We start from the raw sequence: 26,012 nt of genomic DNA, 5'->3' as shown, positions 1-26,012 counted from the left end.
AGCTAATTTTGTATTTTTAGTGGAGACAGGGTTTCACCATATTGGTCAGGCTGGTCTCGAACTCCTGACCTCAGGTGATCCTACCGCCTCGGTCTCTCAAAGTGCTGGGATTACAGGTGCAAGCCACTGTGTCTGGCCCCAATCTTTTTTTTTAAGAGATGAGGATAGTCTCACTATATTGTCCAGGCTGGTCTCAAACTCCTGGCCTCAAGCAGCCCTCCCCACTTAGCCTCCTGAGTAGCTGGGATTATAGGTGTGAGCCACCTCATCTGGCACAGAGACCAGACTATTAACCACTCTGCCTCTCATTCATATGTGATACTTCAAATATTTAAAACATTATTATTTTTTTTTTCTTTTGAGACAGAGTCTCATTCTGTCACCCAGGCTGGAGTGCAGTGGTGCAATCATGGCTCACTGCAGCCTCGACCTTCTGGGCTCAAAGCAATCCTCCCACCTTGGCCTTCTAAAGTGCTGGGACTACAGCATGCATGACCACACCCAGGTGGTTTTAAATTTTTTTTGTAGAGATCGGGCCTCACTATGTTCCCCAGGCTGTAAAACATTAAATTTTTTACAGGTTATTTGGAGGCTATTGATTCGGCACAATATTTATTTCTGTAGGTACATGTATTTCTTTCTGTATGTTTATCTTTATTCCAGAATCATGCTGAAGGTTGTCTATGCCTTTGCTATCTTCTTTTTCAGGTTTTTCTTTCCTTTTTAAAAACAAATATTGCCTATTCTTCAAGTGAACTTTCATAACAATTTTCTTTTTTTTCTTTTTTTTTTTTTTATTTTGAGATCGAGTCTTGGTCTGTTGCCCAGGCTGGAGTGCAGTGGTGCAATCTCAGCTCACTACAACCTCCACCTCCCAGGTTCAAGAGATTCTCCTGCCTCAGCTTCCCAAGTAGCTGGGATTACAGGCACCTGCCACCTTGCCCAGATAACTGTATTTTTAGTAGAGACGGAGTTTCAACATGTTGGCTAAGCTGGTCTCGAACTCCTGACCTCAAGTGATCTGCCTGCATTGGCCTCCCAAAGTGATGGGATTATAGCCATGAACCACTGTGCCTGGCCTCTCATAATAATTTTCTTGAACTAAAATTTGGGATTAGACCAGGCATGGTGGCTCACACCTATAATCTCAAGCACTTTAGGAGGCCAAGGCAGAAGGGCTGTTTGAGCCCAGGAGTTCAAGACCAGCCTGGGGGATGTAGCCAGACCCCACCTCTACCAAAAAATCAAAAATCAGCTGGGCATGGTGACATGTGCCTGTTGTCCCAGCTACTCAGGAGGCTGAGGTGGGAGGATTGCTTAAGCCTGGGAAGTTGAGGCTGCAGTGAGCTCTGATGACACCACTGCACTCCAGCCTGGGCTACAAAGCGAGACTGTTGTTAAAAATGAATGAATTAATTTAAAAAATAGAAATTGGAGAATTTTAGTTAAATAAATAAAATTTAAAAATAAAATTGGAGATTAGAGGACTTTAGTTAAGTGTATTAAATTGTAAAGTATTCCATTTTTCCATCCACAAAGTGCTATATTTTCTCATTGAAGTCTTTCAAGTCTCCCGATACAATTTTCTTGAAATAGGTAACATTTATTAAGCTTGTTCTTAGGTGTGTTAGAATTTTGTGGAGAAGTGTCATTTCTGATTGTGTTTTCTAATTCCTCACTATTAGTATGTAGGAATGCTGTATACTTGTATATGTTATTTTTCTTGATAGGTGAGATTATAAAATTACCACACAAAAACTGTAAAAATAGAAAAGGCATATACCTTATTCAATAATGTTCAAAACATTCAGAAAAGGTTTGGGTCAATATGAAAGGCTACACAGAAAATAATGTGATTGTAATTCACTGTTTACATAGGTGTTAGTTACACATTTAAACTCTTGTCACCAATGCATTCTCATCTAATTTTTCCCATAATGAAAGAGAAGGAGACGCATTGGTGACTGCAATAGGGCCACCTCCCTCAAATTACGTTGCTCTCTATGACCCATCCTCAGTCTCCCAGTTCAAGCTAATCATTGACAGAGCTTTACAATCACAAGCTTTTACTGAAGCTTTGATAAGACAGTCCAGCAGTTGGTGGCAAATGAAGCCAGGCTGTGCGGCAGGATCTCCAGGGAATGAATGGATTTTCTTCAGCACTGATGAAATAACCATACGCTATAGGAATACAATGTCCAACGGGGGACTGCAAAGATCTGTCATCCTGTCAGCACTTATTCTGCTACGAGCTGTTACTGGATTCTCTGGAGATGGAAGAGCTGTATGGTCTAAAAATCCTAATTTTACTCCGGTAAATGAAAGTCAGCTGTTTCTCTATGACACTTTCCCTAAAAACTTTTTCTGGGGTGTTGGGACTGGAGCATTGCAAGTGGAAGGGAGTTGGAAGAAGGATGGAAAAGGACCTTCTATATGGGATCATTTCGTCCACACACACCTTAAAAATGTCAGCAGCACGAATGGTTCCAGTGACAGTTACATTTTTCTGGAAAAAGACTTATCAGCCCTGGATTTTATAGGAGTTTCTTTTTATCAATTTTCAATTTCCTGGCCAAGGCTTTTCCCCGATGGAATAGTAACGGTTGCCAACGCAAAAGGTCTCCAGTACTACAATACTCTTCTGGACTCTCTAGTGCTTAGAAACATCGAACCTATAGTTACTTTATACCACTGGGATTTGCCTTTGGCCCTACAGGAAAAATATGGGGGGTGGAAAAATGATACCATAATAGATATCTTCAATGACTATGCCACATACTGTTTCCAGACGTTTGGGGACCGTGTCAAATATTGGATTACAATTCACAACCCATATCTAGTGGCTTGGCATGGGTATGGGACAGGTATGCATGCCCCTGGAGAGAAGGGAAATTTAGCAGCTGTCTACACTGTGGGACACAACTTGATCAAGGTACTGTACAGCTCGCTTCTTATTATAGCTTCAGAAAACACTAACAATTTACCTTCTGCCTCAGTAATTCTCTTATTGAAATCAAGGCAACTGATTTCAGGCTAATTCACAAGATCTATCCTCAAATTTTGTATTTAAGTTAGTGTATGTTTTATTTATCTAAGCTATTTTTAATGTATTAATCCAATCAGTTTTTTTCAAAAGTCGCACTTTGAGGCTATTTTTAAATCTACCATCATACACTACAGTATGAAAATATGAGCTTACTTTCATCCTGTGAGAAAACAGTGCTTCATAAATTTAATTGTTGGAACCCTTTTCTGACAACGTGCAATTGTTTCAGAATTATGTTAAGGCACAACCATTTCAACTATGTATTTGTTGTTAAGGATAGCTAACTTAGCTAATAAGTAAATAAAGTAAGTAAATAAGTAAGTTAAATAAATGTTAGCTAACTCATGCATATTAAATACAGAAATTTAAATGTACTTCACATTTGATTTTATTTGTGTTACATAGCAAAAAAGAGAGGGTTAATTGTTATGGGAGCTAAACACATTTCTTCCCATAAGAACTGGGAAGAATGTGCTCTACTAAAGCAATTTTCAAGCAGTGTATTTCAAAAGCTAGAGATTATGTTGAGAAATGTTAACATTAGTAAAACGATAGTGAAAATGCAAGCAAAATCATAGGTAATATTTACTGAGTACTTATTATGCACCACAGACTACATTAAGTATTTTACATGCATCGTCACAGTTGATCCTCTTATCCTCTTAACAGCCTTATGAACTAGTCTTCTTATTCTTCCCATTTAAAAGATGAGGAAACTGAAGCTTAATGAAATTAAATAATTTTACCAAGGTTAAGGAGTAAAATACAGCTGTTATGGACATGGATTTTTTAAATGACAACATAATTAACACTAACTGTCTTCATTAAGAATGTTTTGAAAAGAAGACTCAGGAATTTTCAAGAGATTTAAAATTAGGAAAAATAAGTTATTCTGCACACCTGTTACATTTTAAAAATGAAAAAACTTTTATCAATTTTATAATGTGCTACAAAAAGTAATTTAATTATTAATGATCAAAAGCTAAGTATACAGAAATTTTAAAAAAGAGCAACATAAAATAATTCCATGTCTGAATTTGTACATACAAAAATATCTGCTATCACTTCTTTTCTTTTTGAACTTTTCTGGATTATTACACATGTGCATTGTACTATGGTTTCAGACACATCTGCCCTTGAAGTAAATAGATTGCATTATGATTTAAAGGTCATTTGTACATTTTTGACTAGAATTGTATATAGAACATATTAATATGTGGGTATACTATGATTTGACAAAATAAGGCCTTAAAGGGGAGAAATTGTATAAGTATTTAAAAGTTATCAAGATTATGCATGCAAAAGTTAGAAAAATATTCCTTTCATTTAGTCCTTTTAATTTTTTTTTTGTTTTTTTGGTTTTTTTTGAGACAAAGTCTCATTCTGTCACCCAGGCTGGAGTGCAATGGCGTGGTCTCGGCTCACTGCAACCTCCACCTCCCAGGTTCAAGCAGTTCTCCTGCCTCAGCCGCCTGAGTAACTGGGACTACAGACACGTGCCACCTAGCCCAGTTAATTTTTGTGTTTTTAGTAGAGAGGGGTTTCACTATGTTGGCCAAGCTGGTCTCAAACTCCGGATCTCATGATCCACCCGCCTCGGCCTCCCAAAGTGCTGGGATTACAGGTGTGAACCTCAGGCAGTCCTTTTAATTATTAAAACAATTCATGCTCATGTACATTTAAAAATATCAGATTGGGCGGGGCGCAGTGCCTCATGTCTGTAATCCCAGCACTTTGGGAGGCCGAGGTGGGTGGATCACGAGGTCAGGAGTTCGAGACCAGCCTGGCCAACATAGTGAAACCCCCTCTCTACTAAAAACACAAAAATTAACTAGGCATGGTGGCACGTGCCTGTAGTCCTGGTTATTGGGGAGGCTGAGGCAGGAGAATCCCTTGAACCCAGGAGGCAGAGGTTGCAGTGAGCCGAGATCACGCCACTGCACTCCAGCCTGGGTGAGAGTGAGGCTCTGTCTCAAAAAAATAAGTAAATAAAAAATAAAAATATCAGATTGTACCAAAGGATCTAAAGTGAAAAAGTTAAATCCCTCTCCCTTTCTCCACCTGACAATCCCAGGCCAAGGACACTACTGTTAATCGTTTCTTATACATTCTTTTTAAAGTTTTCTATGCAAATATATGCATGAATATGTTTATTTAACCTTTGTATAAAGAAAAATATTCTAAATTGTTGAAAAGTCATTACCTGGAAAAATGTCAACAATTAGAGTTTTCATGAAAATGTATTTTAAGGATTAAAGCCTTAAAATTGGCTGATAAGAATGAACAGGCAAAAAGCTTTAACAGATGTTGCTTCCAAATGTAGTTGATAAAATGACATATTTTCAGATGTTTTTCATTTTCCTGTAATTTGAGATATTCTCTGCCTTTAACACAAAATTAGCACTTTCTGATCGTGAGATAAATTTTATTATTTTAAATGGAGGGATATGTTTTTCAACTGTTGTGTTTTCCAAATAATGTTTGTATTGCCTTAAAAGTTCTAAATCACTAGACTAAATAAATGGTGTGAGGGGTCCTTGAAATCAGTCAGAAAGTGAAATACACTGCATGGCCCAGTGACTTATAGCACTAAAGAAATCTTGCAATGATTTGGTAGCCTGAGGTGAACTTGTTTTTCCCACTTGTCCCCTCGCTGTCTTGACTTTCACGTAGAAAACATTAATTTGATATTTTATGTTGCAATGAAGTATTTCTTCCTTATCCTGCCCCCTTGTGACCCAGAAGAAGCATTCTTTAGGAATGGTTTTTAGACCGAAAACATTTATTGAGCTACACAAGCCTAATATAAAACTGAATTCTGGGGGGTTATGGATCCCTTCATTCCCTGCTTCTCAGATAGAGAAAAGGTTTCATGGTGGCTATTGGGGTTCTTTTCATTCCAGAATGATCTGGAAAACTCCATCTTGGTTTGAAATGTTCCCGTTTGGAGGAAACCTGAATGGTCCAGAGGGTCCCCAGACTGACCTGCAATTTAGATTCCACTTTATTGCAGATCTAGGGAGTACCTTAATGCAAGTCTAAGACTCAGGTAAAAATTTTCCATAATCACATCTACTATTGGACGCCTCAACTCTAAGTTTTTGTTTTTGTTTTGTTTTGTTTGAGACAGAGTTTTCGCTCTTGTTGCCCAGGCTGGAGTGCAGTGGCACAATCTTGGCTCACTGCAACCTCCGCCTCCCGGGTTCAAGCAATTCTCCTGCCTCAGCCTCCCAAGTAGCTGGGATTACAGGCATGTGCCACCACGCCCGGCTAATTTTTTGTACTTTTAGTAGAGACAGGGTTTCTCCATGTTGGTCAGGCTGGTCTGGAACTCCTGACCTCAGGTGATCCGCCCGTCTTGGCCTCCCGAAGTGCTGGGATTACAGACGTGAGCCGCCACCGTGCCCGGCCTCAATGCTAAGTTTTCAACAGTATTTGCAATAGAATGAGGATGTCTTTTTTGGTTTGGCCTTTTTTTTTTTTTTTTTTTTTTTTTTTTTTTTTTTTTTTTTTTTTTTTGACAGCGTCTCACTCTGTCACCCAGGTTGGAGTGCAGTAATGCCATCTCAGCTCACTGCAACCTCCGCCTCCCGGGTTCAAGCAGTTCTCCCACCTCAGCCTCCTGAGTAGCTGGGATTACAGGCGAGTGCCACCACACCCAGCTAATTTTTGTATTTTTAGTAGAGACGGGATTTCACCATGTTGGCCAGGCTGGTCTCGAACTCCTGACCTCAGGTGATCTGCCCACCTCAGCCTCCCAAAGTGCTGGGATTACAGGTGTGAGCGCCACTGCACCTGGCCCTGGCTTGGCCATTTTTAAGCATGGTAATCATCACTTTAAATATCATCTCTAGGCTGGGCATGGTGGCTCATACCTGTAATCCCAGAGCCTATGAGTTCGAGACCAACCTGGGCAACATAGCAAGACCCCCATCTCTATTTAAAAAAAAAAAAAAAATCTGTATATTCTAAGTGAAGTAACTCAGGAATGGAAAACCAAATACCATATGTTTTCTCATATAGTGGGAGCTAAGCTATGGGTATATTGAGCTTATGTATGCATTTGCATACCCATAGCTTAGCTCCCACTATATAAGCATGACATAATGGACTGTATATACAGAATGATATATACCTACATACAGAAGGATATAATCAACTTTGGAGACTCAGAATGGAGAAGCTGGGAGAGGAGTAAGGGATAAAAAACTACATATTAGATACAATGTATACTCCTCTGGTGACAAGTACACTAAAATCTCAGACTTCACCCTTACACAATTCATCCATGTAACCAAAAACCATTTGTACCCCAAAAACTATTGAAATTTTAAAAATATTTTTAAAAAGAGAAATATTATGAACATTTACATTTCAAAAACACATAAGTAAATAAATATTATCTATACTCTTTGCAACAATCTTGCCAGGTAACTATTATCCTCATCTTACAGTGTGATATTTTGGACATGTGTCATATTGCTCCCCTATATAAAATCCATTAGTGGCTCCCCCAAGCTTTGGGGATAAAGTCTCAAATTTTCACCAAGACCTTTGAGACACAATTCCCAGCCTCCTTCCTGGCCACTCTCCCATCATCTTGCACTTCATGTTCTATCATAACACACTACTACTGCCAGTGTCTCAATCTCTCCTTCCTATTTCTCTCCACCAGCTTCAACTATCTCACTCTGTCTAGCACAAATGCCCTCTTTACTTCGTGATGGTCACCACCTCCAAGTTATTCTTGCCCCTTTAAGATTTAAGTGCCCCCGGTGGCTCAAGCCTGTAATCCCAGCACTTTGGGAGGCCGAGGCGGGCGGATCACAAGGTCAGGAGATCGAGACCACAGTGAAACCCCGTCTCTACTAAAAATACAAAAAATTAGCCGGGCGCGGTGGCGGGTGCCTGTAGTCCCAGCTACTCAGGAGGCTGAGGCAGGAGAATGGCGGGAACCCGGGAGGCGGAGCTTGCAGTGAGCCGAGATCGCGCCACTGCACTCCAGCCTGGGCAACAGCGTGAGACTCCGTCTCAAAAAAAAAAAAAAAAAAAAAAAAAAAAAAAAAAAGATTTAAGTGCCCCTTCTGTGGGCTCCCCATAAGATGGGTTTGTTTCTAGCATAACACTCATACGACATGATACTTTTTCATCTCCCCAGCTAGACTGAGAGTTCTTTCAAAAAGGAGAGACAATTTTTAAATTTGCCTTTATGTTCTCAGCACCTAGCACAGAATATTTATACACGTTAGTTGTAAATGTTGATTAAATGAGTGGTTTAGGATTTCTGTCTTAAATACTGTAATCAAAAACCAGTCTCAAGTTCAATCTTCATATTTCATGGCATTATTGCAAACTGTTGAAATATTACTTATATTAATCGAGTAGTATATTAGTCAGGACTTTTTTGGTGGTAAGTTACAGAAATCTCATTCAAATTGGCTTAAGCAAAAAGGGGCAATTTCCTGGCTCAGTAACCAGACGACAGGGATGAATGGGCTCAGTGACCAGGAAGGCCCTTTATCTCAGCCTCTCACGTCTATTTCTTCCTCGGGTTGTGTCATTTTCTCCTTTGTAGAGGAAAGATTTCTCTCTCCCAAGTTTAGTTTTTTAAATCCCAGAAACGTATTTGGCCTATTCAGCAAAGCCCTGAGGGTTCACATTAGTAAAGGCAGTAATGTCTGTTTTCATTCTATTTTTAAATCAATAAACACATATAATAATTTAAATTTGTACATTTCCCTTTTAGAATGGAACATTTGAGAGTCTCTGAGTAAACATGCACAGAGGTTTGGGAAGGTGAGTTTGCTCATGAGACAATAACTCATTCTGTTTATAACTCTACTAAATATTGCCAAAGCTGCGCAGAGTTACTCCTGCCTGTAATCCCAGCACTTTGGGAAACCGAGGGAAGAAGATCCCTTGAGTCCAGGAGTTCAAGACCAACCTGGGCAACATAGTTTTGTAGAGACGAGACAAACCTTGTCTCTACAAAAAATAAGAAATCAGCTGAGAGGGGTGGCACATGCCTGTAGTCCCAGCTTCTTGGGAGGATGAGGTGGGAAGATCACTTAAGCCCGGGAGGTCGAGGCTGCAAACAGCTGTGATTGTGCCGCTGCACTCCAGCCTGGGTGACACAGCAAAACCCTGTCTCAGGAAAAAAATTAATTAAATAAATAAATAAATAAATAAAACGAAAAATACTGCCAACTTCCATGATAGTTTTGACCATTTCTTGACTTTAAAACTCTTTGTCTTTTACTAGTCATATTGGATTAGGGGGGAAAATGTTATCTTTCATAGATAAATACTGTTTACACAGTACAAAGATTTCTCAAACCTGGTCACCATTGACATTTGGGGTCAGATAATTCTTTGTCGTGGTGGGCTGTCCTGTGCAATGGAGGAGGTTAGCAGCATCTAAACTCTACTCACTAGATGAGAGTAGCTCCCCCATTTTCAGTGTTGTGACAATCAAAAATGTCTCCAGACCTTGCCAAATGTCCCCAGGCAGTCAAAATTCCTCCCGCTCACTCCACCCTTAAAACCACTGACTTATTCTATAGTAGACAACTGGTTAAAGACGTGAAGCACAAAGAATAAGGACATTGACATGTAACTAGTATGAGGGGCATAAAGATGATTATTTTACACGATTGCCTCAAGGAGATCTTCACCAGATGTATAAGTTGCATACAGAAGCTCAAAATTAATGTACGGCCTATTCTGTTTTTAGGGGAAAAAAAACAGTGCTTTTTTTTTTTTTTTTTTTTTTTTTTTTTTTGAGACGGAGTCTCGCTCTGTCGCCCAGGCTGGAGTGCAGTGGCGCGATCTCGGCTCACTGCAAGCTCCGCCTCCCGGGTTCACGCCATTCTCCTGCCTCAGCCTCCCGAGTAGCTGGGACTACAGGCGCCCACAACCACGCCCGGCTAATTTTTTGTATTTTTAGTAGAGACGGGGTTTCACCGTGGTCTCGATCTCCTGACCTTGTGATCCACCCGCCTCGGCCTCCCAAAGTGCTGGGATTACAGGCGTGAGCCACCGTGCCCGGCCAACAGTGCTTTTAAAATGTTGAAAGAGGAAATAATATTTAATCATCAACATGATTACATCTAGTTTGGCTTTTCACATATCAAGAATAAAGACTGTCCCTCCTGGCTTTGCCTTATTTGTGAAATACTTGAAAGAGCTGCCCCCAAACTATTTTTCTTATATTAACCATTAGTTATTCATGAACAAAACACTAATCTTACTTTTTAAAAAAACTTGTCCTTTTTTAAAAAGCAAAATTTGGCCAGGCGCGGTGGCTCATGCCTGTAATCCCAACACTTTGAGAGGCCAAGGTGGGCGGATCACGAGGTCAGGAGTTCGAGACCAGCCTGACCAACATAGTAAAACCTCATCCCTACTAAAAATACAAAAATTAGCCAGGCGTGGTGGTGGGTGCCTTTAATCCCAGCTACTGGGGAGGCTGAGGCGGGAGAATTGCTTGAACCCGGGAGGTGGAGGTTGCAGTGAGTCGAGATCACACCACTTCACTCTAGCCCGGGTAACAGAGCAAGAATCTGTCTCAGAAAAAAAAAAAAAAAAAAAAAAAGCAAAATTCAACGATTCAAACAAAACGTTACATAAGCAATATTTATTCATTTTTGATGCTATAACTTTGTGTTTCACAAAGCTTGGCAGGGGGTGGCTTTTTTGATTCGTGTTCTGAGAAGGAGCGATTCTCATGCCTCAGCCTCCCAAGTAGCTGGGATTACAGGCATGTGCCACAGCTCACGGCTAATTTTTGTATTTTTAGTAGAGACAGGGTTTCACCATGTTGGCCGGGCTGGTCTCGAACTCTGGACCTCAGGTGATAGACCTGCCTCTGCCTCTCAAAGTGCTGGGATTACAGGTGTGAGTCACTGCGCCTGGCCAAAGTTTGGTTTTTTATGTGTCACTTTGTGTTCTATTTTTCTGGTTTTTTATTTATATACATATCTAGATATATCTAAGTGTCATTATGTACTCTTGTTTACTAAAATATTTTTCTTTTAGAAATCTACTTTGAGGCCAGGTGCAGTGGCTCATGCCTGTATTCCCAACACTTTGGGAAGTCAAGGCAGGAGGGCTTCTTGAGCTCAGGAGTTCGAGGCTGCAGTGAGCTGTGATCATGCCTCTGCACTCCAGCTTGGGTGATAGAGGGGGACTGCGTCTCTAAAAAAATAAAAAATAAATAAAATTTTAAAAATATTTAAGTCATAAAATGCTTTTCCTTATTACATAATTAAAATAATTTTTTTTTTTTTTTTTTTTTTGAGACGGAGTCTCGCTCTGTCGCCCAGGCTGGAGTGCAGTAGCCAGATCTCAGCTCACTGCAAGCTCCGCCTCCCGGGTTTACGCCATTCTCCTGCCTCAGCCTCCTGAATAGCTGGGACTACAGGCGCCCGCCACCTCGCCCGGCTAGTTTTTTTTTGTATTTTTTTTTTTTTTTTTTTTTTTGAGACGGAGTCTCGCTCTGTCGCCCAGGCTGGAGTGCAGTGGCGCGATCTCGGCTCACTGCAAGCTCCGCCTCCTGGGTTTACGCCCTTCTCCTGCCTCAGCCTCCTGAGTAGCTGGGACTACAGGCGCCCGCCACCGCGCCCGGCTAATTTTTTGTATTTTTAGTAGAGACGGGGTTTCACCGTGGTCTCGATCTCCTGACCTTGTGATCCGCCCGCCTCGGCCTCCCAAAGTGCTGGGATTACAGGCGTGAGCCACCGCGCCCGGCCTTGTATTTTTTTTAGTAGAGACGGGGTTTCACCGTGTTAGCCAGGGTGGTCTCGATCTCCTGACCTCGTGATCCGCCCACCTCGGCCTCCCAGAGTGCTGGGATTACAGGCTTGAGCCACCGCGCCCGGCCGAATTAAAATAATTTAAATAATGTGCATTATTAGATGGTTAAATGCCCAAATTTATGTTCATATATTATTAGCATTTAAAATATTTATTTATTCTATTAATATTTTAAATTTAAATAGGCCTTAAAATACAATAGTCAATAAATATATTTATATAAAATAAAATATATGTCAACGCTTTTTGTATTTTTTTATTACCACACACAAATGATGAAATAATTTTTAAAATTCCTCGTGGGTTCAAGAGATTGCTTAACACTGTGAAAGAGGCTTTCAGGATAAGATAATGTTGGGAAACCCTACTCTAGGTCAAGGCCTCACCAGCTCTTTCTTGAGCTTAGGATACAACTGGATTGCTTTCCTATTTTTCCACTTCTTTGAGTAACTTTATCTTAACATTTCTTGGCATAATTCCTTCACAGAAGCTCACACATGCTGGACACGTGTTAGGCATTCAATGCATAATTGATTATTTTCAATTTAAGGAAGATCTACCTTGTTCCAGAAAGGATTTAAACCTGCAACAACAACAACAACAAAAAAGTGGATTGCAGGCACATACACACACACACACACACACACACTCTCACAGGCATAAACATTAGTCTTTTCAGAACATGCAAATCAATTAGATATGTCTGTTTCTTTAAAATATTGTACATTAAAAACCCATCTTGAAACAAGCTGCAGCATTTTGATGACTGTTAAAACTCAGTGATGTGTTTATGAGGGTTTATTATTGTTTCTATTTTTGTGTATTATGACAATTTCCATAATTAAAAGTAAAAAATAAGTCACATAAGAAGGTAAAGAGAATATTTTACATTTAAAGATAAATGACTTTTTCCAACAAGAAACTAAAAAAAAATTTTTTTAAATCTTCATATAGTTCTCTTCTTAAAGGCTCTCTTAAAATTATTAAACAAAATTTAGTATTTAAACTGCAAAAACAAGGGTCAAGCGCAGTGACTCATGCCTGTAATCCCAACACTTTGGGAGACTGAGGCAGGAGGATTGCTTGAGTCCAGGAGTTCAAGATCAGCCTAAGCAACATAGTGAGACTTCGGTCTCTACAAAAAATAAAACAAAAATCAGATAGGCATGGTGGTATGAGCCTGTAGTTACAGCTACTGGGGAGGCTGAGGTGAGAGAATTGCTTGAGCTCAAGAATTCAAGTTTAAAGCTATGATGGCACCACCGGACTCCAGCCTGGGTGACAGAGTGAGACCCTGTCTCAAAAAGTAAATAATAAAACTGCAAAAATAGCCGTGAAAATGCCACCATTCACATGATTAATAGCTAAGCCTTCTTTGCCAACAGACTGCTGCAACTGCTTTCTTGAACAACAAGAAGGCTGCAGTGTTTCTTAGGCATATTTAAATAAACAAAGTGTCATTTTAAAGACTCTTTTGCCCAATCCACCACCAATGTCTTGAAGATTAAGTATAATATTTTGAAATGGAAATACTAGTTGGAGCCTTTTTAGTTTGTCTTGGTTATATAGAAGCAAAATCTTCAAGGATTATCTGAAATTATTTTCTTTCACTGAAAAAAAAAGGATTTTTTAAAAACTCCCTTGGTAAAGTCAGATTTCAAGAGAATAACATATCATAATTAATTTGTGCTAAGTCTTAGTGGCTAAAAAATTAGTCAAGCTTTTTTTTTCAACAAAGGACGGGAGAAAGAGGGTTGAAACAAACAACAAAACCTATTACTTTCTTCCTTCCACCACTTTCCCCTCTCACATCAAAAAAGTGGTTTTTGTTGTTGTTGTTGTTCGTTTGTTTGTTTGAGACAGAGTTTTGCTCTTGTTGCCCAGGCTGGAGTGCAATGGCGCGATCTCGGCTCATCATAACCTCCACCTTCTGGGTTCAAGTGATTCCCCTGCCTCAGCCTCCCAGTAGCTGGGATTACAGGCATGCACCGCCACGCTTGGCTAATTTTGTATTTTTTGTATTTTTAGCAGAGACAAGGTTACTCCATGTTGGTCAGGCTGGTCTTGAACTCGTGACCTCAGGTGATCCGCCTGGCTCAACCTCCCAGTATGCTGGGATTACAGGCATGAGCCACTGCACCCAGCCAAAAATGCTTTTTTTAAAAAGAGAAGAAAGAACAAAGAACAATCTTAATTCTTAAAGTGAAAGATTGAGACAATTATTACAGATAACTTTTTTACATCCCATCATATTCTTTTAAATTACTATAAGAATTTTTATTGCATACATACTGTAATATCAGAAGCATACTAGGTACCTGTAATATATGATCTCGTTTAATTCACTCATCAACTCTGCCAGGCAGGTGTTCTGAAACTCAACTTACAATTGATGAAACTGAGGCCCAGAGAAATTTGCCCAAGGTTACATAGTGGATCAACGTGTCAAACACAAAATTAAAGCCTGATCTGTGTCAATCCAAGCTAGCAAGGTCTGAGGACAGAAATCAGCTGCCCCGCTTCAATGAAAAAAAAATTTACATCTTCAAAACCCATGTCCGTCACTTGTTTTGATACTGTCTCAGCAGATATTTTGCTTTGCTTATTAAAAGACCAAAACAATCTATGTATGTGTTTAATTTGTCCATGAAATCTATGAACTATTTATCCCCTGACTCATATATTAAAAGTTGGGTTTTTCATTTGTCCTCATGATTTTAATTATTTGCTCAAAATTTAGCATCCCATTAAAGTGATGTTAAATCACTTAAGTGTGCCCTTGACAATATCTTTTTTTTTTTTTTGAAGAGTCTCGCTCTGTCACCTAGGCTGGAGTAGTGCAGAGGTGCAATCTCGGCTCACTGCAACCTCCACCTCCCAGGTTCAAGCGATTCTCCTGCCTTAGCCTCCTGAGTAGCTAGGACTACAGGCATGAGCCACCACGCCAGCTAATTTTTTTTTTTTTTTTTTTTTTTTTTTTTTTTTTTTTTTTTTTGAGACGGAGTCTCGCGCTCTGTCACCCAGGCTGGAGTGCAGTGGCGCGATCTCGGCTCACTGCAAGCTCCGCCTCCCAGGTTCACGCCATTCTCCTGCCTCAGCCTCTGAGTAGCTGGGACTACAGGCGCCCGCCACCACGCCCGGCTAGTTTTTTGTATTTTTAGTAGAGACCGGGTTTCACCATGTTAGCCAGGATGGTCTCGATCTCCTGACCTCGTGATCCACCCGCCTCGGCCTCCCAAAGTGCTGGGATTACAGGCTTGAGCCACCGCGCCCGGCCGTCGCCAGCTAATTTTTGTACTTTTTTTTTTTTTTTGAGACAGAGTCTCGCTCTGTTGCCCAGGCTGAACTGCAGTGGCGCAATCTTGGCTCACTGCAAACTCCACCTCCTAGGTTCACGCCATTCTCCTGCCTCAGCCTCCTGAGTAGCTGGGACTACAGGCGTCTGCCACCACACCCGGCTAATTTTTTGTGTTTTTAGTAGAGACGGGGTTTCACCATGTTAGCCAGGATGGTCTTGATCTCCTGACCTCGTGATTCGCCCGCCTCGGCCTCCCAAAGTGCTGGGATTACAGGCGTGAGCCACCACGCCCGGCCTTGTACTTTTAGTAGAGACAGGGTTTCGCCACGTTGGCCAGGCTGGTCTCAAACTCCTCACCTCAAGTGATCCATCCACCTCAGCCTCCCAAAGTGCTGGGATTACAAATGTGAGCCACTGTGCCCGGCCGTATCATCTAGAGTTAGCACAGTTTTTCATTTGATTAGCTAATGCATGGTACCTGCATATAATGCCAACCCATCTCCATCAGGATCTAAGACACCTCTTAGAAAATACCGTATAAGAAATACTGATCAGGCCGGGCACAGTGACTCACGTACATCCCAGCACTTTGGGAGGCTGAGGCAGGCGGATCACTTGAGGTCAGGAGTTCAAGATTAGCCTGGCCAACCTGGTGAAATCCCATCTCTACTAAGAATACAAAAGTTAGCTGGGTGTGGTGGTAGTAAGCCTGAAATCCCAGCTACTTGGGAGACTGAGGCAGGAGAATCGCTTGAACCCAGGAGGCAGAGGTTGTAGTCAACCAAGATCGTGCCACTGCACTCCAGCCTGGGTGTCAAACACGCCATCTCTAAAAAAAAAAAAAAAGAAAGAAAGAAAAAAGAAATACTGACCAAATACATTAAAACTATTATTATTATAGATGTTTTTAAACTAAGTTTGAATAAATTATGAAAACTGCTTGTGGAGAATTGCCAAAGAGAGTTTCTATAACCAGAATACCATTGTTAGTAATGAGTCGTGTAAAAAAAAAAATTTTCAGACTACAACAGGTATTCTAAAACCTTCAAGAGAGCAATATTTACTTTTTCTAACCATTAAGTAGAAAAAGTTATACTTCAGTAAATGATTAACAAGAGTTTAAATAAATGTAATTATAAATACTCAGAGAATAATATTGTGATCCTATTTAAACAGCTTGATTTGATATGAGCACTCTCATACATGGAAAATTAGGCCCAAATGGAGATCAGAAAATATTTTGAGTAATGGAAACAGTGCTGGACATAATGAAACTATGAACAGAGGGAAACTTTACATGACTTTATAATACAAAATAAGTGAGCTGAGATCCGGCCACTGCACTCCAGCCTGGGCCACAGAGCGAGACTCTGTCTCAAAAAAAAAAAAAAAAAAAAAAAAAACATATATAAAGTTTTACTGAGCAAACTCAACATTCGAAAACAGCCTATTTTAGGCCAAGCACTGTGACTCACGCCTGTAATCCTAGCACTTTGGGAGGCTGAGGTGGGTGGATCACCTGGGGTCAGGAGTTCAACACCAGGCTGGCCAACGTAGTGAAACCCCGTCTCTACTGAAAATACAAGAAAAATAAGCTGGGCTTGGTGGCGTGTGCCTGTAATCCCAGCTACTAGGGAGGCTAAGGCAGGAGAATTGTCTGAGCCCGGGAGGCGGAGGTTGCAGTGAGCCAAGATCGCACCACTGCACTCTAGTCTGGACGACACAGCGACTCTGTCTCAAAAAAATAAAAAAATAAAAAAATTAGCTGGGCGTAGTGATGGGTGCCTCTAGTCCCAGCTACTCAGGGGGCTAAAGCAGGAGAATCGCCTGAACCTGGAAGGCGGAGGTTGCAGTGAGCCAAGATCGTGCCACTGCACTCCAGCCTGGGCGACAAGAACAAAACTCCGTCTCAAAAAAAAAAAAAAAAAAAAAAAAAAAAGCTATTTTAAAAGAAAAATGTGTGATTAAAACTACTGAACATTAGCAACAATTCTGTTGCTGAAAAGTAGTAGAGAAGCTGAAAATAGAAGGTTCTGACCTTCTAATTTACTGACCAGTGAAGAGTGAATCACAGAAGTAATTAAAGTAATCCTTGGATGATCTAGTAGTGTTACTTGAAAATGTTTTTGGGTAACCTTGAGGCTGGTGAAAGCCAGGATCCTTTAGTATTTGGGGGAGTTAATTGCTTGGTTCTGCTTAATGTCATATCTTGACCAGAGATTACATGACCAAAGTCTTAAGTAAAGGGCCAGGGTCTACTGTTACGAGTTTTTCCTTCATGTTAATATGACATGACTTCCTCCTTACATTGTTTTGAACATCAACGTATTATTATAGAGGACAAAATATTCCTTAATATAGAATGAAATTCAGAGTAGCCAAACTTTACTTTTAAGTCTGTTTTTTCTTTTGAGATTTTTGGAAGTCGGGGGAAGCTAAACAGTGATAGCACAGAACAATTAAAGTCACTGACAGGAACTGTTTCAACCAATACCCTTGACTTTTTGTTTTCGAGATAGGGTCTTACTCTGTTGCCCAGGCTGGAGTGTAGTGGCATGATCATGGCTCACAGTAGCCTCAACTTCCTGGGCTCAAGTGATCCTCGTGCCTTAGCCTCCCGAGTTAGCTGGTACACCCAGCTAACGTTTTTAGTTTTTGTAGAAACAAGGTCTGGCTCTTGTTGCCCAGGCTGGTCTTGAACTCCTGGGTTCAAATGATCCTCCCACTTCAGCCCTCCAAAGTGCCGGGATTACCGGCATGAACCACCATGCCCAACCCAACTTTATTGAATTACAAAAATAATGCATTTGTATTGCAAAACATTCAAACAACATAGAAAGACATTGTCAAAAATAAAGGTTCTCTTCTTTCCTTACTCCCTAACCCCACACCACGGAAGTAACCACTGCTAGCAATTTGTTCAATGTCCAGATTTTTTTCTATGTATATATGTACACATAACATAGACATACATATAGTGATTTTTGAATCATATTATTACATTTAGTTTCAGTTATTATTTCTCAATCAAAACATAAAAGCATACTGTTTTTATTTCACTCATTTCTGTATTTTTTTCTCCTGTTAGATATCATAGGTCATCTAAAGGCAGTGGCTACCTTGCTTTTCTAAATGTCTGTTACAGGGCCTTGTATTTGTTAAATAAATGTAGACTTGAATTTAAGTAAATAATCAAAGTAAATGGATGAAGAGTGACAAAAGGAATAAAATAATAGCCGGGGGTTGAAGGAAACTTAGACAAATGAAAATGACTTATCTAAACATGTTTTTGCTGATGTATATAACTTTGTGTAATGAACAGAATGAAACATAAGGTAATGCTGATGAATTCTCCATTTGACTGAGTTCAGAGGGGTGCCCCAGGTGGTGAAGCGGGATGCAGGCATAATCAAAACCATGACCCTGACTGGGCACGGTGGTTTATGTCTGTAATCCCAACAGTTTAGGAGGCCAAGGTGGGCAGACCACTTGAGGTCAGGAGTTCGAGACCAGCCTGGCCAACATGGCAAAACCCCGTCTCTACTAAAAATACAAAAAAATTAGCTGGGCATAGTGGCCCATGCTTATAACGCCAGCTACTCAAGAGACTGACGCAGGAGAATTGCTTGAACCTGGGAGGTAGAGGTTGCTGTGAGCCGAGATCTGCCATGCACTCCAGCCTGGGCAACAGAGCAAGACTCCATCAAAAAAAACACAGGGTCTCACTCTGTCACCCAGACTGGAGCTCAGTGGCACGATCAGCTCACCTTACCGTCTGCCTCCCAGGCTCAAGCAATTCTCCTGCCTCAGCCTCCCGAGTAGCTGGGATTACAGGTGTGTGCCACTACTGCCTGGCTAATTTTTGTATTTTTAGTAGAGACAGGATTTCACCATGTTGGCCAGGCTGGTCTCGAATTCCTGACCTCAAATGATCCACCCCCCTCAGCTTCCCAAAGTGTTGGAATTACAGGTGTGAGCCACCGCACCCGGCTGCCTCTGAGTGTTTCTTCTCTGGTTTCTCAGTCTACTATCCCTTGGTTTTGTGCCATGTCTGTTACATACCCCTTGCATTTTCACAGCCTGTTCAATCACCTTCTTGTCTATGGTGTAACAGTGTGTTTCAAAGGCACGTAATTTAATTTGCATGATATCCTGGAATGACAGTGAACTAGAAACCTGAAGGACTTAGTTCTATTTCTAGCTTTACTACTAACTGACACCTTGGGCAGGTCATTTATGTGGGTGAGAGGGAGGTTCAGCTTCTTCATCTATAATAGAAAAATTTTTTAAATTGAACAAAATGACCTCTGAGGTCCATACTCTACCTCTAATTAGAGCACGTGGGGTGATACAGCCTGGGCCTGATTCATCCTGTGCAAGTTACCTAACCTCTCCACCCTCTGATTTCCTCTAAGTGGAAATGATCACAGTACCTACCTCGCAGAATTTCGGTGAGGATTACATGAGAGAGTACACACACAACACCTGGAATAGTGCCTGGCGCATTTGGTACTAGATATGTGTTAGCTCTTATTAATATTTATATTATTCAATTTCTGTGGCTCTTATTTCCATCACTGTTCTGTTATATTCAGTTATGAAAATCACTCATCTCTAAGAACCATTTAATTATGACTTGATTGAATGCCATGCTGTTCTAAATGCTATGAAGACAAGTATCTCTGCTCTTTCAGTCTAACTTTTTTTTTTCTTTTTTTTTTGGAGACAGAGTCTTGCTCTGTCACCCACACTGGAGTGCAGTGGCATTATCTCGGTTCACTGCAGCCTCCACCTCCTGGGTTCAAGCAATTCTCCTGCCTCAGCCTCCTGAGTAGAGTAGCTGGGACTACAGGCGCGTGCCACAACGTCTAGCTAATTTTTGTATTTTTAGTAGAGACAGGGTTTCACCATGTTGGCTAGGCTGGTCTCGAATTCCTGACCTCAAGTGATCCACCCATCTCATCCTTCCAAAGTGCTGGGATTACAGGCGTGAGCCACCGTGCCTGGCCTCAGTCTAACATTGACAATGGTGTAAGGATCACCATTCACAGGGAAGACAGTCCAGCACAGGGGTGGTGCCTGAGGGATTTACTTAGCTTCTGACATCAGTGAGGAAAATAATCCAATGCTAACGTTACTGGTTTTAGGAGAGAGGTGAATAGAAAATTACACATAAGTGTTATACATAGAAGTGCTGTGCTAGGCACTTGGACAACTAACCGTTTTCTGAACACCCCAAATTTACTGACAGGTCCTCCATGACCTTTCTAGATGATACTGAATTCCAAAGGTATATAGATATTTTTCTCTCATCATGCAATTGTGGAATGTGGTACCCTCATTCCAGGACTATTTAGCTCTTTTAATAACTAAGTACAGCAGAGAGAAAATGTAATTTTAAAACAATATGTCAAATGGTCTTTCCCCAACGGCTTCAAAATTTAGAACTGGCAGGACATACAGAAAGCAGGATGGTATAGTAAAGTGGGTTCAAATCCCAGCTCTGCAACTGTAAACTTCAATTTCTTTTCTAAAATGGGAAAAATAAGACTTGTCTTGCAGAAGCTGTATTATCAACAAGGTACATCAAGTAACCAACGAACTAGCTGATCCATAATGGGCGTTCATTCAACAAATATTCTAGGCCAGGCCCTCCATTGGGCATCTGTGTGGACAACTGTGAGCACAATAAATATAGTCAGTCTCTGCCCTCAAGAAGCTAATAGGCCTGGTGTGGAGCCACACTGCATGAGCCTGAGACTTTTACAATAGCAGGGAGGGATCCTTTTTAAAAAAAAAAAAAAAAAAAATTAAACGGAGACAAAAATCAATACAAAAGTAAATATTTGGCCAGGTGCAGTAGCTCAGGCACTTTGGGAGGCCAAGGCAGGAGGATTGCTTGAGTTTGAGACCAGCCTGGGCAACATACTGAGACCCTGTCTCTGCAAAAATATATTAAATAAATAAATGAATCTTTATTTAGACTGAGAAAAACATCACAATAAATTACTATAGTCATTTTTTGTTTTTGTTTTTGAGACAGGTCTCATTATGTCACCCAAGCTGGAGTGCAGTGGCACAATCACAGCTCATTGCAGCCTCAACCTCCATGGGCTCAGGTGATCCTCCCACCTCAGCCTCCTGAGTAGCTGGGGTTACAGGTGCACACCACCATGCCCAGCTAATTTTTGTATTTTTTGTAGAGAGGAGGTTTTGCCATGTTGGCCAGGCCGATCTTGAACTCCTGAGCTCAAGTGATCCACCAGCCTCGGCTTCCCAAAGTGCTGGGATTACAGATGTGAGTACCACGCCTAGCACAATAAATTACTGTAGTCCTAGAGTCCTTTTTTTTCTAAAGTCTCTTTAGGGAATTTGCCAGAACTGCTCACCTAGAAGTGCTTCCAATTGCAACTAGGCTCCCCGACCCACCCAGGGCATTTCTGGGGGCCTAAGCAAGCAAGGCGTCCTGAAGTTAAAGCTTCATTGGGCTCACAGTAAATATGGCTTTGCTGCAGGCTCTACACATGATGGCCCTTGTTTTTATTAATTTGTAATCTCCATGGTGGTTTTTTTTGTTGCTGTTTTTTTTTTTTTTTTTTTTTTTTTTTGATGGAGTTTCACACTGTTGCCCAGGCTGGAGTGCAGTGACGCTATCTTGTCTCACTGCAACCTTCACCTCCCGGATTCAAGTGATTCTCTTGCTTCAGCCTCCCTAGTAGCTGGGACTACAGGCATGTGCCACCACACCTGGCTAATTTTTGTATTTTTAGTAGAGCTGGGGTTTCACCACGTTGGCCAGGCTGGTTTCGAACTCCTGACCTCAGGTGATCTGCCCTCCTCGGCCTCCCAAAGTTCTGGGATTACAAGTGAGAGCCACCGTGCCCAGCCTCCATGGTGGTTTATATATTGACTATCCGTATTCCTAAATCCTGAGGAAAGGCTTCAAGTCACCAACCCAGACCATTTTAGCTTCAGTTATACCATGAGATATGGTCCTTTTGCATGAAAAAATTACTATCAGGATCACTAACAGAAAGCCTTAAATATCATTACACCCTCTACAAAGATGGCATGCAAATGCTCTCCTCCGGCAAAGAGAACTTCACTACAGCACTAATTAACTAATACTGATTTCCTCTCATTTCTGATAGGGGGAAACCAGATGCTTCATTTAATCAAATTACGAACTTTATTCTAGACTTTTTTCCTTTTGTGTTGCCAGGTATAGATTCTGGTTCAGCCACTAGTCTAATTTAGTAATATTATCATTGAAATCAGAATTCTTGGCCGGGCGCGGTGGCTCAAGCCTGTAATCCCAGCACTTTGGGAGGCCGAGACGGGCGGATCACGAGGTCAGGAGATCGAGACCATCCTGGCTAACATGGTGAAACCTCGTCTCTACTAAAAAATACAAAAAACTAGCCAGGTGACGTGGCGGGCGCCTGTAGTCCCAGCTACTCGGGAGGCTGAGGCAGGAGAATGGCGTAAACCTGGGAGGCGGAGCTTGCAGTGAGCTGAGATCCGGCCACTGCACTCCAGCCTGGGCGACAGAGCAAGACTCCGTCTCAAAAAAAAAAAAAAAAAAAAAAAAAAAAAAAATCAGAATTCTTTAACAAGACACTTGTTTTAAAGGAACAAATATGCTAGAGTTTAGTTTTTACATTCCTTCAGGAAAATTCTGAAGCAATACAAACTGAGAATAATCAATAATTTGTTAGAATAATTTTTTTTTTTTTTTAAGACAAGGCCTTGCTCTGTCACACGGGTTGGAGTGCAGTGGTGTGAACACAGGTCAAACACAGCTCACTGCAGCCTTGACCTGCTGGACTCAAGCGATCCTCCCACCTCAGCCTCTCGAGTAGCTGGGACTACAGGCACATGTCACCATGCCTAGCTAATTTTTGTATTTTTTGGAGAGATCGGTTTTTGCCATGTTGCTCAGGCTGGTCTCAAACTCCTGGGCTCAAGCAATCCATCTTCCTTGGCCTCCCAAAGTGCTAGGATTATAGGCGTGAGCCACCACACCCGGCCAGAAAATTTGAAAACATAATGATTGAAAAAAAAATAGGGAGAAATTCATTAAAATGTATAGTTATTTCAACTATAGAAAACATGAATTTGGGCCAAGCGCAGTGGCTCATGCCTGTAATGTCAGCACTTTGGGAGGCTGAGGTGGGCGGATCACCTGAGGCCAGGAGTTTGAGACCAGCCTGGCCAACATGGTGAAACCCCGTCTCTACTAAGAATACAAAAATTAGGCTGGGTGCAGTGGCTCCTGCCTGTAATCCCAGCACTTTTGGAGGCCGAGGTGGGCAGATCACGAGGTCAGGAGATCAAGACCATCCTGGCTAACACGGTGAAACCCCATCTCTACTAAAAATACAAGAAATTAGCCAGGCATGGTGGTGGGTGCTTGTAGTCCCAGCTACTTGGGAGGCTGAGGCAGGAGAATGGCGTGAACCCGGGAGGCAGAGCTTGCAGTGAGCCGAGATTCTGTCACTGTGCTCCAGCCTGGGTGACACAGCGAGACTCCGTCTCAAAAAAAAAAAAAAAAATTAGCCAGGTGTGGTAGTACACGCTTGTAGTCCCAGCTACTCAGGAGGCTGAGGCAGGAGAATGGCTTGAACCAGGGAGGAGAAGGTTGCGTTGAGCTGAGATCACGCCACTACACTCCGGCTGGATGACAGAGCAAGACTCCTGTCTAAATGAAAAAAAAAAAAAAAATGCCATGAATTCGGACCATTAAAAATAGGATGGTAAATATTTTCTTTATGAAAGGCTGTAACTTTTGTTAATATTTAAATTCTTTCCTAAGAAAAGCAAAGATGAAATAATGATTCTAAAAGAGTTTCAAGATTGCCAAAAGCTTTTTAAAAAAGAATAGTCACATAATTAAAGAAATAATTGTCATATAATTTTATAATTTTTTAGCAATAAATAATAAAGGTCACATACCTTAAGCATCCAATAATCCAATAATTTTTCTTTTTTTTCTTTCTTTTTTTTTTTAGAGACAGGGTCTTGCTCTGTTGCCTGGGCTGGAATGCAGTGGCATGTTCATAGCTCATTGCAGCCTCAACCTCCTGTGCTCAAGCAAGCCTTCCATCTAAGCCTCCTGAGTAGCTGGGACTACAGGCATGCCACCGGGCCTGGCTAATTTTCTTAATTTTTAGTAGAGAAAGAGAGTCTCACTATATTGCCCAGTCTGGTCTTGAACTCCTGGCCTCAAGTGATCCTCCCACCTCGGCCTCCCAAAGTTCTGGGAGTACAGATGTGAGCCACAGCATCCAATAAATATTTGTAGACTGCAGCATAGATGAATGAATGAATGTTAAACAATCTGGAAGAGCAGCATTTGGTAATTAAAACTTGATAGTAGGCTGGGCTAAGGCTGGCGGATTACTTGAGGCCAGGAGTTCGATACCAGCCTGAGCAACATAGTGAGACATTTCTTTACAAAACAAACAAATACACAAAAAAATCAACTTGAGGCCGGGTGCGGTGGTTCATGCCTGTAATCCCAGCACTTTGGGAGGCCGAGGCAGGCGGATCGCTTGAGGTCAGGAGTTCAAGACCAGCCTGGCCAACATGGTGAAACCCTAAAAATACAAAAATTAGCCAGGCGTGGTGGTGCACACCTGTAGTCCCAGCTACTCAGGAGGCTGAGGCAGAAGAATCACTTTAACCCAGGAGGCAAAGGCTTCAGTGAGCCAAGATCGAGCCACTGCACTCCAGCCTGGGTGACAGAGGGAGACTCTGTCTCAAAAAAAAAAAAAAAAAAAAAAAAAATCAACTTGATACCAAAATAAAGAAGGGCTGAGTAGATGAAAAATGAATCAAATTGAAATTAATCCCAAAAGGACAACAAGTAAAACTCAGTAAGCTGCAAACAATAAATGAGGGCAAACATGTTCAGCCATGAGCCTTGGTAAATAAAGGTTTAGGAGCTCTTTGCAGAACACCCTTCATGTCCACAGTCTCCATCACGATTTTCTAGACCAAGCTGAATTATTTTCAGCTTGCTCTTTCAAAGTACTTCAGATTTATGTTTGTGTCATTTTCACAGGGTCTTCACAGATATTATTACCTCGTTTGACCTTCACGAAAATTCTCTAGGGTGTTTATTTTTAGCTCAGTAGAATGAAGAGAAAAACAGGTCTTTGGCAGTGAAATGATCTGTCCAAGATCATAAAGCTAATGAGTCAGCAGAGCTAATACAAGAGCCCAGGTCTCCTGCTTTCAAGACCAGTGTTATTTCCCGTATAGTACCCGGCAGAGGAGTAGCACCTTTATATCATTCTCGAATGCCATTTACCCCCCAATAGAGCTATCAATATTTTGTATCAGATGGTCACAGAACACTCACACCAATGGACAAAATGTATGGAAATGTTGGGAATATTTAAAACAACTTTAGAAATAGGTAGTCCAGGCCGGGCGCGGTAGCTCACGCCTGTAATCCCAGCACTTTGAGAGGCCAAGGCAGGTGGATCACCTGAGGTTAGGAGTTCAAGACCAGCCTGGCCAACATGGTGAAACCCCGTCTCTACCAAAAATACAAAAAATTAGCTAGGTGTGGTGGTGGGTGCCTGTAATCCCAGTGAAACTCCATCTCAAAAAAAAAAAGAAAGAAAGAAAGAAAAGAAATAGGTAGTCCATTCCTGGCATTAATGAAAGGCAATGATTCAAATAAATTGAAAGTTATATGCCCAAAGTTAGCTATTGAAACATTTATGACAGGAAAAGAGAAAGAACAAAAGAACAAAGAAAAATAAATGTTTATCAAAAGAGAGAGATGACTAAGTAAATTGTTGTTATACTAAGATATTCTGAAAACCAAAACCAACATGCAAA

The 26,012-nt window shown here is 41.2% G+C and overlaps 1 protein-coding gene across 1 annotated transcript in view; it reads left to right on the top strand.

Annotated features, from left to right (window-relative positions):
• Positions 1–1,773: 1,773 nt before the first annotated feature.
• KLB (klotho beta) overlaps positions 1,774–26,012 on the top strand; it is a 47,364-nt gene continuing 23,125 nt past the window's right edge. The window contains exon 1 of the mRNA XM_050790339.1: positions 1,774–2,932. Coding sequence (XP_050646296.1) covers positions 2,108–2,932 — 825 coding nt within the window. The 5' untranslated portion in view covers positions 1,774–2,107. The remainder of the gene's footprint in view (positions 2,933–26,012) is intronic.

The sequence above is a fragment of the Macaca thibetana genome, chromosome 5 (assembly GCF_024542745.1).
Source record: "Macaca thibetana thibetana isolate TM-01 chromosome 5, ASM2454274v1, whole genome shotgun sequence".
NCBI classification, from domain to species: domain Eukaryota; kingdom Metazoa; phylum Chordata; class Mammalia; order Primates; family Cercopithecidae; genus Macaca; species Macaca thibetana.
Note: the sequence above shows the minus strand (reverse complement) of the source record. Positions and strands in the feature narration are given on the sequence as shown.